General features: G+C 34.7%; 1 protein-coding gene across 1 annotated transcript in view; it reads right to left on the minus strand.

The window, feature by feature from the left end:
• LOC145994212 (uncharacterized) overlaps positions 1–11,548 on the minus strand; it is a 58,003-nt gene extending 46,455 nt beyond the window's left edge. The window contains exon 1 of the mRNA XM_083130307.1: positions 11,411–11,548. Coding sequence (XP_082986433.1) covers positions 11,411–11,488 — 78 coding nt within the window. The 5' untranslated portion in view covers positions 11,489–11,548. The remainder of the gene's footprint in view (positions 1–11,410) is intronic.
• Between the last annotated feature and the right edge of the window lie 3,950 nt (positions 11,549–15,498).

Below are 15,498 nucleotides of genomic sequence, written 5' to 3' on the forward strand. Positions count from 1 at the left end.
ATACGAATTTCTTCTAATAATATCTTATCATTACGTATCATGTGTTAACTTGCATCATCTCAACCTAGACTCCTCCTACTTTTATGCGTGCCACTCCACTTTACCTCTGCAATAACTGGAAAATGCATTATGCTGAAGTTAACAGATTCTTTAATGTTTCCTGCCTGCTACAAGGCTAAAGCGTAACTCGAAAATGAGAGGTAAGTTACGATATTCTCATGATAGATCATGAGGTTTATTTTCTTCTCTTGCTTTTTGCTTTGACTTCTTAATTAAAGTAAGTCGCTTACATTAATATTCCAATTTTCCGTGTGATCGTAAACCATAGGCTTTAATTACTGTTAGATCATTTAAGGTTAGTGTTCTTAGCATCCAGGTATTTCGAATAGGTTAGATTAGTACGTTTGCTGCATTAGTATGTGTACACTTTCTGTCTTTGCTTGATTTAAAATTTTAATACGAAACATGATTTTTTTTAAAAATGTAAGCTTAAACTTCAACCAAACCAGTCAAACTTGTGCAACCAAATATTTATTGGATTTCTAGAAAATTAAAAATGTATTCAAGTTACACAGGAATTCAGTTTCCAAAGTTGGAAAGTTTATTTAATACCAAATTCCAATTTTACAAGCTCTTTCCTCAACCTAACTTTTACAATATTATCTTACTGCATAAGTTGAATCGTAAGTGTCGATTCCACAGCAATTCAATAACAATTATATATTAACGATGATAATTCTTCATGAATTTAGAGTAAGTTTCAATGTAGGATCATATTTTATCTCTATCGAATTTTTTGTCCTTGGTAATTTGAAAAATGAAGGTACATTATGCAGAACGGCAAAGATTGGATTTTACTTTTATCAACATTATTCACGTATTTTGTAATGCCGTATAACCACAGATTAGTATAACATTTGAAATGTTCTTGATGTGAAAGCAACGTTCTGAATGAATAGGAAAGGACGATTCAGTCAGAAAAAATAAATGCTATAAATTGACTATAGTTGACAAGTCCTGTGACGTCACGGAAGCTGGTGTGTGGCCCGTATATAAGTATCTCGGAGGCCCCGGACAAGCGCCCGAATTGAAAAGCACCATAAAAACACGGTTCCTACTGACGGTAATTATATTGCTATTTGTTCAGCAGGAATAGTTACAATCAGCGAACGTATTTATATGTAAATATATATTTATGTATGAAGCTGAAATCAGTTGCATTTTCTATTATATTTTCGCATCATGGTACATAGACTCGAAAAATTCAGCTTTTATTTTCCATATTTGTACATATATTAGATTTTGGCTCATATTTTATATATTTTAGTTATTTTTACATATTATTTGCATATTTCAGATCATTTCTCAATATATACTACTCCATATTCGTGCAATAATTATACATGTCCCTGAGTGACCGATAGAGTTGGGTGAATTTCTGCGAAATAACTGACAAATCCGAAATACACTCCCATTACTTTTTGCGAAGTTGAGAGCAGTTTTAGTCAATATAAATCCATCTTAAGAGACAACAGAAGGAAATTCGCGTTCAGATCCTTACCATATATTTTTTATACATTGCTTTGGAAACAGAAAATGAAAACACTTTTGTGTTGTTAAGCAATTAATGTCAATTCTGTATTTTATGTACCTCGTGTAGTGTCTTTTATTATTAAAAAGGTAAATTTTTGCAATTTTAAATGAATAATTAACTCCATATTTTGGTGAAAATAACTAAATATATATATCTATACATTTAGCACATTTTTGCTACATACGAAATCCGTTACATGGTTATAATATATGTGTCGGGGAGACGTCACCAGAAGAAAATAATAATCTGTGGTAAAAATAGACCAATTATTACAACACTATAAACAGCAACATAATTAGTAGTTAACAGTATTATTATTGGTCATTTGCATTGTATTATAATCTAAACGCACTATATTATGTTAAACGGTATTCGTGTATCATTTTTATTCAATCCTTCTCTATATTCGAGTGACTATGATTTATTGTGTTGAACAATTCGATCACTGTTTTGTTATCACAGCTTACTATGATTCCTATGGATTAATATGTTGTTATTACTGCAAGAAGAAGAGGAGGTTCCTATCAGCCCTGGCCCATATCCATGGTAACGGTTGAAGTTTTTGCTTGCGATGACGTGTAACCGGCCAAGTGAATGAATCACTTCAACGTAAATTCACGTGAAATGACAGAACGACAGTGTTGCAGTATGCAGACATTAAAGACCAGAACAAGAACGAAGTCTAGATGAGGATGTGTACTACAGGCTGTGGAAAAGGAGATGCGATAGCCACTAACACCGTCAAACGGTTGGGCGGGAACTTTACAACACATATGTATGTATAAAGAAACAAACTGCCGGAGAACTAAGTGAGGTTAGTGTACAATTTGATATTACTATTATAGTGGAACCACAAGCAAAGAAACCTGCGCAGACTCGCGAATCCTGTGCACCGTACTTCAGTGTGGAGGGGAGGGGGAGAGTGAAACATGCTCTCTTATAGCCCGAGTTGAACGGAAGAGGAGGAAGGTCCGCAAGGACTTTTTGACGAAGGTTATTTTTCTTGTGGTCGCTCTTATAAGTAAGGGGAACTGTGATTGCTCTTTCATCTATTTTATCACTTCTTCATCATCTCAATTGACTTAAATGGCCGGAAGAGCAAGGAAATTTATCAAATATAAATACAAACAGGTACCGTTTAATAAATGACCACAATAGAATGAAAAATTAGCACTTTGTATTCTTATTGCTTTATGTGAATATGTAGGGGAAAGCGAGAGAAAATTGTACACCAATGGCAAAAGAAATGATAGGCGAATTGCCTATCACCATTTTCCTCCAGTCTGTTTTCCCCAATCTGGTGATCACAAATAGAAATAAGCAGAGGACAACATCTGCTTTCCATTGTTTGAAACAACACAGGATGTAGATTTAAAAAAATGAAAATAGCGATGGACAATTTGCCTACTATTATCTACTTCTTCAAGAATAAAAATACATCTAAATTTAGAACCACAGTAAAGAGCTTGCTAATGTAACATTTGTTTTTTAGAAGATTATTTGGATCACATTTTCCATTAAGGAACGTTAACTTTAAAACTTTTTCTTATTATTACAAAATACACTACGAGGGTCACTATTTATATTTTGAGCCTAAAAATGAAAAAACAGGAATTTGGCATTGAAAACTGCTTTATTGTTTTTCGAAGTATTCTCCTTTATGGTCAATACACTTTTGCATTCGTTCGAACCATTTGTCAAAGCAGTTTTGCCAATCTTCTTGAGACACCTCCATAATATGGTTTTTGAACGCATCAACGGCGTCTTCCGCCGACGAAAATCGTTGTCCACGCAATTTATTCTTGACATTCGGGAACAAGAAGAAGTCATTGGGTGCCAAATCAGGACTGTACGGCGGATGACCCATCAATTCGATTCTTTGACTGTTCATAAAGTCGGTTGTTAGACGAGATGTGTGACAGCTGGCATTGTCTTGATGAAGAATGATCCGACGGCGTTTGTTTGTTTTCCGTATTTGACCGAAGACCTCTGGCAAACAAATTGTTGTGTACCATTCAGAGTTGACCGTTCTACGTTCCTCTAAAGGCACAGTTGCCACATGACCAGTTTTCCGGAAAATACAGGCGACCATTTGTTTCGATGTGCTTCGAGCGCGAACAACTTTTGTTGGATTGGGTTCATCTTGAAACACCCATACAGTCGACTGCTGTTTACGTTCCGGCTCATATGCATATATCCATGGTTCGTCACCTGTTACAATCTTATATACGTCTTTTGAAGCACCACGATTGTATTTATTGAGCATTTGTTTGCACCAATTGACGCGAGCGTCTTTTTGAGTTTTTGTCAAATTGTGTGGGATCCAACGAGAACATACCTTTCTCACAGCTAAATAATCATGTAATATTTTATATATGCGGGTGGAACTAATGCCTATGGTTACCTCAATCTCACAGTATGTCACATGACGATCTTGCAGTATTAGGTTTTGCACAGCATCAATGTTTTCTTGAACAACAACTGATTTTGGACGACCTTCGCGAATCTCGTCGGTGAGCGATTGGCGGCCACGATTAAATTCGTTATACCAGCATTTCACAGTGGCAAAGGATGGGGCTTCATCACCAAATGTGGAAGTAAGTTGATCGATGCACTCTTGTCTTGATAATCCACGTCGAAACGTAAAAAATCATCGCACGAAAATGTTCACGATTTAATTCCATTTTATTGTTGTCGCGCAATCTCCAAGGCAACATAAACAACACAAATGAAGCTATTGACAAAACATTTGAAGTACGTTATGGTCAATAATGCCAGACGATTCCGTGCAAACGTCAAATCACGCCTAACTTCTATCAGTGTTGCCAAGGCTCAAAATATAAATAGTGACCCTCGTACATTAACTTCTTAACTTTCATAAAGTATTATTGTTTTTACTAATTTAATAGATATAACTAGAGTATAGATTAATTTCCTTGTATTGAAAATTAGACATTAATATTATTGACAAATCCCATATCATAATGAAATGTATACTTGTATGATCAAGTGAATGGAAATCAATGAATTAATATTTGTAGTAGGCTGTACGCCTTTAATTTTGTTTTAAATTAATGTTTCAAGAAAACTATATTTCTGCCCTGAAGAAAAAGTATTGACGGATAGAAAGTATTCCAGTCGAAATTTATGTGTCTTACAATTCTTTTAACTCCATTACATCCCCGGCCATGAATAATTATCCTTAGGAGCGCACAATTCCTCCACCTTTCTCCAATACGTATTTCATTTGATTGTTAAGGACCACTGCTGCGAGGCTTCATATCGCAAATTATTCATGCTATCTATTGTCACGATTAATACTACTGTTCATTTTCATTCATTTCTACATAATTCCAACATAGGTATGAGGATGAGTTTAAATAGATACACCTTGTATCATCTAAAACTTAACTTCTGACATGCAAATGAATGATACTATCATCAAATTTATTGCTTATTTGCACGGCATAAATATATGATTAGCGGATGAAAATGTGAATATATTTTACATTTTATAACAATTAACAGTTTGTCAGAAACATAAGTGGAATGCAAGTATCATGATTTGTTAAAATAAAAACAATCAAACATGCACAGTGAATTTGTCTTTGCTGTGAAATGTATTTAATCAAATCATCGTTCATCCTCATCGTCGAGCGTAAACTACAGAAGGGATAGCCCTTCCACATGGTACACCCAATTCTCAACCTCACGTCCACGTAGTACACCCTGGACTGCATTTTGCAGATTAACGAGGCTCTGGTGTCTTGACCTACGGCCAGTATAATCCTCGTAGGACTGTGTGTGCTGTCTTGTGTTTTGCCCTTAGGCTATGTGATGCACACAAAATTTTAGAATCGCTCACTCACTCTAAACTAAAGAAATATCACAACGTAAAATAACATAACAACACAACTTCAGCAAATTACTTCTCTACTTTTCTGGATCCCGAGCAGTCGGTATTATTTCTTGACTTTTCTACATTGCAAGTGTCTGGAACTTATCGGAAATTGTTAGTTTTCATTCCAGAAATGCAAAGACAATCACTTAAGGTGAAAATGACGTGTAGAATTTGAGATTTCCAGAGCCTCGGGAAATTTCGGAAATTTCCCGTCCTGAAAGTTTCCCGACTAGTCGAGAAATTGCGAATATTTCCCGTCCCAAATGTCTGGATTTAAAAAAAATTCCCGTTCCGATCAATAATATTGGGTCCCGCATAGCAAGAAGTACATATCGATATTTATTTTCAATTTGTCTGAAGCCACAAAATGTAAATGGGTGGAATTGCTCATTTGTGTACTCGATTTCGTGTTTCTGGCATGGTTTCCTACCTGCATAGTGCATCACTAGCGCATAGATTTGGAATTCATTTCATGGATAAATTCACCTCTTACCGTCGTTTCGTCATCACGAGTACACAATGGATTGGCTCAACCTTTACTTCTAATAACCTTGGGTTCCTGTGGTCCTTACACTTAAATGCTTTACGCTAGAATATTCAATTTTTCGTTCATCTGCATCCTTTCAGGATTCAGTCGATCAGAAAAATCAGCGTTGTCTCTTGATGTGTTTTAGCCGGACCCCGTGGCTGAGTCAACAACTACATAAAAAAACAACAACAACAATAATAATAATAGTAATAATAAAGTTTGTAGCTAAAGTTTTACTTAAAAGTACTTCTTCCTTAGTGATTAGAGAATTTTTTTAAATAAAAAACAAAACTCAAAGTTAAAAATTAATAAATATAAGATACAAAAGGCAATAAATAGAAAAATTAATAAAAATGTTCAAAAAATATCTTTGCGAGTCTAAACTGCAATAAAAAATGTAGCCTGAATAGATGAAATTGTGATATTAGAGTAAAAATAAGCCTAAACTTGTAAATAATACTCCTCTGTCCCATAATTATTGTCCGGTATGCCAAAATGGTGACTTTTTGTTCATGTTCTTTTGGATACTTGATCGGCCAATTTGTACTGATCCTTGAGTAATAACGTTGTATGACACATTCCCGTGTTTCATTTACTTCTTCTGTATATACCAATGTCACAGTTTGAATATCGTACAATTATTATGGGACAATAAACAAAAGTGTACCGGACAATAATTATGGGACAGAGGGAGTAAGTTAAAAGTTGAAAAAAATCTCTTTTTTAAGTTGTTGTTAAGGTTTATTGACTTACACTAAGCTATTTTTGGTTTGCTTCGTAGGAAAGTTTATTTATTTCAGGGTTTCCTCGGTATTTTCTTACTGTTAGGGTAGGTAAAGTTTCCTAAATATATGAGTAGGGTTCCATATATTCTTGTTCTCGCATGTTTTTTATATGATGTAATCAGCACTACTCTCCAAGTGTTTTTACTCTATGTTTCCATTTTATTGAGGCTTAGTGTTTCGTAGAGCCACTTTATGCATGAGAGAAAGCTTGAAAATTTCGATCTCAGATAACCGTCAACCTTATGTCAGAGTATTTTCGAGTATATTTTAGACTTATTATGTGCCACTAGAATATCACTGCTTGCTTAATTTTTAAGTATGTTGCGGAGTTATTGTATTTTTGATTTTGCTTACTAGATAAACTGTACGAAATGTTTAATAATTGTACTTTTTTGCATTTATAAGAGGCCAAACTTTTACTGTAACTAAAATTATTATGTGTCTAAGGACTGAAACCCCTTTACCAAGAGGAGTATAACTGGACATTTATTAATATTGTTTATTTTTCCCCCTTAAATATAACAATATAATGACAAATCACAGGACAAGTCGATGTTAGCAGATGACTACGTGGCTTTTTTAAGTCCACCGGCCAAACTTTTTTTTACCATGCTATTTAGTCTTATAGTATTTTATTCAGCGTAATTTTCAAGTATTACTGACTTTTTGGAGTGATAGACTTAATATCAGGGGTTATTTGTATCTGGTATATCATGCGAGTCTTATTTTTACTACATTCATGACTAAATTCCACTGACTGAAGCTTAAAGCTTAGGCTCTATAGCATGTTGAATGGTTAATCACAGGACAATATGAACTTTACAGAGGATTGTAGGAGGCATAGGAACACAAGCCAGAGCCTTATTAGACTGCAAGAAGCACTTTCAGGGAGTACTACGAGGAAACGAAGTTGATTTTTTTGAGTTCTTTACGAGTAGCACAGCCAATATTTGCTATTTCAAGTAACTACATGTACCAGAACATCTTACAGCCCAACACTAACTTGACTTCAATTTATACTATATTAGGTGCTAAATGTAGCAAGAACACTGATTGTATATATTTTGAGAATCCATCTATATCAGGATTTTTCTATGCAAGTATATTTTTATTGATTACTAACTTTAGAAGACCAATCAGGAAGACGGCAAAATTCACTAAACATAATATTATAGTGTGGGTGATTGCATGAAAAGTAGAAATTATGACAACCACAAGATTTCGCTTTTTGCTTTTGTGACTAATCGCGACGCTGAGGATGAATGGATGGTCAAAAATCTTAAGGACTGGATATATTTTACCACTACAGACGCCTATGTAGAAACACTAGAGTACTGTTATCTTTCAAAATTGAGGTTATACTTTACTGTTTTCTAAATATTTTTTGTTTGGCACGCTTAACAAGTTACATTTATATCCATTTCAGGACAAATATTGCTAAAACTCTCAAATTTACTTTGTACGCACCAACTACTAGCTAATTTATAATAACATTTTATTTGACTATATCACAAGGAATAAGTACATTTTATTTATAACTTGACAAAGGTACTAGGAATTAATCGACAAAGTTAGGTAAAAACAGTATTTTTTAAAAAATATATCTTGTTACTTCATTCAAATGTTATGTTTTTTATGTTATTTAGTCACTTTTTAAGCTCTATACATGATTAACAATTAATTAAATTAGTAATATAACAACTGGTTTACACTATCTGGCATCCTTTTGATAACGAATAAAAGGAAAAATCTATCAATATTTCTTATTATGTTATGCTTATTTTGAAGAACCAAGGTAATTTCTTTTACAGTTTAACTTAATTTTTAAGACTTAATACTAATTGATGTGTCCAAGTTAGCTTATTTAGAATGTATGAAGTATAAAGTTGATATTTGTGCTATCAGAGGAATTAACAACCATATTTTACAAACAAAATGTATTGTTTACACTTTATTTACTTCAATCAGACTAATATTTTACAGTAATTGAATCATTCAGTCCTAGTCAATACTTTACTGCATCAGAAAGTTTGTTATTAATCTAATAAGTATGCTATTTTGTGCTATTCTAAGGTAAACTTTGTTTAATTTAATGGTTATAATGCAAAGTATTGCACAATTTTTCGATATATTCACTAGCTTCAAACCAAACAATTGTACTTATTTAGTGCATTTAATTTATATTTCTTGTAATTAACTTATGTTTCTTATAATTAACAAACTAAACTAGTTAGTTTGACATGTTAAAAACCTTATTTTATACTATTTCCTATTCTATCAGGTTCTATATTGCTGTTTTTATCAATTTATGTAAGATCACACTCTGGTAAATACACACATATTATATTTTTTACATACACACTTACACGCTTATACAAACATATATCTGACGTTTTTCAATATTTTACTATGAAGTTTGCACCGTCGCTATTCAAACAAGGGCAGACAATGTAGTATTTATGAGTATTAGTAAGCCCAAAGTGCTGTTTTTGGTGTCCAAGTTCAGATGAGAACTGAGCTGAGAGTCTGCTATGTGCCTTTTTCATGGGATTGCATGTGAAGTGTATGCATATTGAGCACTAGTGAGTGTGTATGCTTCCAAGTTTTGCTGTTATTTTCCTATAATTCTGCGACACTGTAGAGAGTTCTTCCTTTTCAACCAGTTTTCTTTCATTGATTGGATACTTTTTGGGAACTTAGCAGTTTTTTATGTTATGAAGCAGATTGTTGTAGAATATTTTGCATGGACTTTTGAGATATTGAGTGTCTGATGTAAGGGTAGTAATTATCTATTCTTCTTGTGTTGGTTTCCTATTTTCGGTCAAGTAGCAGTACTTAGAATAATCGCTATTGACTTATTGATCTCTGAAGCTCCCCTGAATAATCATTTGCATGATGCCCTATACTTCAGGCTGTACTTTGTTTTGAGTGCTTTCTCCTGAAGCCTTAGTATTCTGGAAGTACAGTATTATTATCGTAGAGATAAATTAGTTCGTGAAAATATGTATTTTTCTGATTAACTATAGCCGCTTAGATGTTTTAGCAGGTATAAGTAGTTACTGCTGATGTTGTTAATTTCATATTGTCATGTGCTATGTATGATGTAGCTTATTTGGGTAATTTGAATTCTGTACTGTAATTAGCCTTGGCTGTCCCTTTTATTCCTATGTTGTTGAGTTTCTCCATAAGCATGCCCTGTTTTACTCTATCCTATGCCTTGTTGCTGCTTGCATAAAGCGAACATAGGCTAACGCCATATATTGAGTTATAATATATTCTACCCCAGATCCCTTCGGGGCCGGTTGAATCCGAATAAATCCAGATCCTTAATTATACCTAATATGATCCAGCACCGATGACAAAATGGCCGGTCATGACGTCATCGGTGACTGCAAACCTCGCCTGACGCCATCAATTGGCTTAGAATAGGCCGGAAGTGGGTTCCGTGGGTTAGAATAGGCCGGAACCGGGTACCATAATAGTATCTATTATACACTAATGGAAAACCCTTAAAACCAAGCTCCACGTCTGTATAAATCATCCGTGACTCATATTCGGCTGAAACACATATAAGAAAAGCATAAATGGGAGATGCAAAAGGCCGAAAACGGACTCTGTAATAGTATCTTTTGTGCACTAATAGAAAATCATTAATTCCAAGCTCCCACGTCAGCCTGAATCGTCCATGAGTCATATCCGGCTGTAACGCGTATATAAAGTACAACAATAGGGTTAGGTTAGGGTAAAAACGGAGTCCATATTAGTGTATTTTGTACATGAATGGAAAACCATTGATTCCAAACTCCCACGTGTGCATGAGGCACCCATGACTCATATCCGGTTGTAACGCATATATAAAGTACATGTACAACAATAGGGTTAGGTTAGGGTAAAAACGGGATACATAATAGTATCTTATGTGCACTAATGGAAAACCATTAATTCCAAACTCCCACGTGTGCATGAGTCATCGATGACTCATCTCCTCCCCCACCCCGACACATGCCTCTTGATTAATTAACAATAGCGTCACCCCTCGATAATGAATAAAAAAAACCATTAATCATAATTAAAAATGACAGAAAATTGATGAAAAAGCTCTAATCTAAGATATCCTCTACTGATAAACTTATGGATTAAAGGTTTTATCAAGATATCATTTCAACCCACCATGAATTGTAAAAGACAGATCACCTAAAATTGCAACTTACTGAACACCTATACAATCAACTATTTGTGAAACATATGTGCTATTCAAGGAATATAAGGGTAAATTAGATCGACTGTAATAAAGAGATTCGGTTTTTCATAGGATCATCAAATCTAAAATTAGAAGTCACTGAACACACAAAGTGTTAAATCGTCATATCTGAATGGAAATATCGTTCAAAGTGTACAGATGTAACTAAATCAAGTGTGATCAGATGAAATAGAAGATAGTATTTCAAGAAAGATTAAGTTATATATTCATCTTTTCCAAAAGGAATTCCAACACTTTGAACACCTGTAAAGACACTCACCACATCTGTAAGAAGTTGCTATTAAAAATGTGCAAGGGCATAAGTGGGTCAATTATGTGAGGAAAAATGTATGGGACTTACTATTGCCTTTGCTGCGAAAGTCGAAGGAAGAATAAAGGTAAAACTGAAACATCCAAGAAGAAATACAGTGGGCGTCATTTTCCTCCAAAGTCTCTTCTCCTGCAGGTGGAATAAAGTTGCAAGGGCGTTATTTTTAGTTTATATATCGTACTCGAAACCGATTGTGACACACAATAATAGAGGCAGCACGGAACCACACATGGTATCCTAACCATTGTTTGTTGTGAAACACGTGATCATATATTTATTGCACATCCAATACACAGTCTTCCTGCGTGTGTGCATAATGTAAGGTTTCAGACTGCAGCCAAACAAAGTCCCGGTAAAGTTGATGAAGCATTTTGGAGGTCGTTCCATAAGGGAAGTTGTGTGGCGTTTTTTGAGGAAATTTAATTGTTGTTTAATAAACACGCTTCCAAAAGTTAAGCACGCAATGGTAATGGAAAAGTAAAGCTTTGATTAACACAAAATTGCACATGAAGGTAGCAAATGTCTTTATGCATTAAACAAAACAAGAATTGTGTACAGAGATAAGAAAATATTTACTTTTCCTAAGTTATTAGATTTACAACGATTTTCCATGCTTTCAATGAGGTGATCAACCATCGCAGATGCGAGCAATGGCCATTTCTCCATTAGGGCAGTTTCCAACTCTCTGAGACTGGCTGGAGGAAGTAAACGTGCAGAGACAGCACGCCCGAGGGCATCCCAAAGGTTTTCAATGTGAATATTTGGCTGGGGAATACGGCGGCCACCCCATACGAGAAATGCCCTCACTTTCCAAGTACTCGTCAACGATGTTGGCTCGATGAGGACGGCATTATCGTCCATAAGGAGGAAATCAGGACCAACTGCTGCCGCGTAGTCTCTTACAATGGAGTCTAGGAATTCATCTCGATACCAGGCAGCCGTCACAGAACCGCCTTTAAAGATGACCAAGATGTTCTTGGCCTGATTGCGTGTGCCTCGTTCTCTCCACACCCTTACACGCTTATCATCTGATTCCAGGTAATATCTGGACTAGGCATAGCTAGATCCGGATCCTGTCGGATCCGGTTGGTTCCGGATCTTTGGGATCCGGATCCCTTTGACCATCCCACATGAGCGCATCTTTGGAAAGTAAGAATGTATTTATAACATATTGTTACCTGCTAATATACATATATATATACAGGATGATTGGGTAAATCTATTTATTTCTGGAAAGGGGTAATACTAGAGTACATTTGGAACAAATTTGACCCTATGCACCGGGGGTCGGAAATCAATGGGTTTCGAGTTATTGCAGTTTGTAGATTTTAGTGACATATTCCGACTTACGACCAAAAAACTACCAATTGTGAAAAAACTACTACACCCTGTGCTCTTAATCGACATGTTGCTAACAGCTGACGAATGAGTGACTACTGGAAAAAAAAATCATGCCCAAAATTCCCATACCCACAGAAATAAACAGTCATTGGAGCACACGTTATGAAGAAATTTGGAAATTATCGTTTAAATCGAAGAGGATTACTCAAAAACATGGTAACACACTTAGCGTAAAAATTACGGAAAAAACTTCCTTGTTTCATAAGCTCTCCAAAACGATACAAATGTTGTCAACTGGCACACGGGTTATATATATATATATATATATATATATATATATATATATATATATATATATATATATATATATTGTTGTAATCCCTCTTTTACCAGTGATCTGAGGTCACAGGGATGCTTCAATAATACATTAGGTAGATCTTAAATATACTTGTGGTTGAACCTGCTCCGACTAAGAGAAAGGAGATATGGATGATTGAATTTAGGTTATTCACGCTTGTTCATTCCTGGTAGACGAATGATGTTTCTTGTCCAGATGCTTCTTGCGTACCATATTGTGACTGATGCCAAGGTTCCATACCGTGCCCCTTGGTTCACTATTCCGAGCAATCCCGCACGAAAGGCTACAAGGCTTATGCAGCCGTAAACTTCGTACACCGTTGTTGTAGTTCAGTTCGTTGTAAAGTGTTTGAGTAAATAAGAGAAATGAGAACGAGCTCTGTGGCGAGCTTGTTTTTATAATCTTTTGCCTCGAAAGGTTATTACACCTCTCGAACACGCTGGATCATGTTAGATCCACGTATTTACCTCTTAGTCAAAGCTCTGAGGATATAACGATGCGTGCACATTCTTGAGATTACTCGGCGGTCGGACATGTCCAGTGAATGAACAAGCATAAAATAATCTCCTGACGAGGTTTTCTCGTACTTTTAATCACCATGTCTCTACAATATATATATATATATATATATATATATATATATATATATATATATATATATATATAGTGTGTGCACGCGTGCGCGATTTGTAAATAATACACTTACAAGGAAGGTTATCTAAGCGTCCCATTCCGATTTCCATGAAACTTGGCAGGTATATAGAGGGGCCCAAAGGAAGAAATACGTGTTTCCTTGTTTCGGCTAAAAACTGTTTTAGGGGCAAACCCCCCCCCCCCCCTCAAATGTCAAGATGAGGACAAATTGAAGTGGGGATCTGACACCTGTGTTCCCCTCCGATTTCCATGAAACTTGGCAGGTATATAGAGGGGCACAAAGGAAGAAATACATGTTCTTGTGTTTCAGCTAAAAGACGGTTTTAATTGTATAATTTTTGTATAACATTTCTATCTTGTTAAATGTGTTAAAGGTTTCATCCTGGAATGGAATGTCTCACATTTATGTATGTTTCAATATCCGATACATTCGAATGAATACATTTTATTTTTAATGCCATTTACAAAATCACCTCTGACATTTTATGTTAAACAAGTAAGATCCGATTCCGGAATTTTCAAATGTACCGGATCATGGTATATAGACTCAAAAAACTCAGCTTTTATTTTCCATATTTGTACATATATTAGGTTTTGGATATATTTTATATATTTTAGTAATTTTTACATATTATTTGCATATTTCAGATCATTTCTCAATATATACTACTCCATATTCGTGCAATAACTACATGTTTTCGTGGGACCGATAGAGTTGGGTGAATTTCTGTGAAATAACTGACAAATCTGAAATACACTCCCATTACTTTTTGCGAAGTTGAGAGCAGTTTTAGTCAATATAAATCCATCTTAAGAGACAACAGAAGGAAATTCGCGTTCAGATCCTTACCATATATTTTTTTTAAACATTGCTTTGGAAACAGAAAATGAAAACACATTTTGTGTTGTTAAGCAATTAATGTCAATTCTGTATTTTATGTACCTCGTGTAGTATATTTTATTATTAAAAAGGTAAATTTGTGAAATTTTAAATGAATATTTAACTCCATATTTTGGTGAAAATAACTAAAGATGTATTTATATATTTAACACATTTTTGCTGCATACGAAATCCGTTACCTGGTTATAATATATGTGTCGGAAAGACGTCACAAGAAGAAAATTATAATCTGTGGTAAAAGTAGTCCGTAATTTGCATTGTATTAAAATCTGTCTTATTATATTCAACGGTGTTCGTCTATCATTTATATTCAATCCTTCTTCATATTCGAGTGACTATACGTTTATTTTTTAAACATGAATGTGATTTATTGTGTTGAACTGCTTTGTTTTCACAGGTTACTATTATTCCTATGGATTAATATGTGGTTATTACTGCAAGAAGAAAAGGAAGAAGAAGTTGTTCCTATGGTCCTAACACTTAAATGCTGATCTATGGGGATAGCCTGTGGTTGATGTAAACTGAGCTGTTTGTGTAATATTGTGGTAATATTAATAGTTGTTAATTCAGTGAGTACTGTTTATAAAGAGATAATTTTGTGACTGGAATTAAGTTAAATCCATATACTTATTTAAGTTGAAGTTAAACTTCGGAAAAAGGAAATATACACATTAATGTGATTTGTGTAAGGCAGTTCTTGTTAACGTCATGCCAGATGCCATAGGTTATTTGGAACTTAATAATCAAGTAGAAATGATAACGAACTTGGTAGAAGACAATGAAATTGTTATAGAAGATAATATTATAGAAGAAACATCTAGGAAACAACTAAAAGAGTCAGATCTCCTGAAGATGATCAAGTTC

Source organism: Lepisma saccharinum, chromosome 10, assembly GCF_977018435.1.
Source record: "Lepisma saccharinum chromosome 10, izLepSacc3.1, whole genome shotgun sequence".
Taxonomy (NCBI): domain Eukaryota; kingdom Metazoa; phylum Arthropoda; class Insecta; order Zygentoma; family Lepismatidae; genus Lepisma; species Lepisma saccharinum.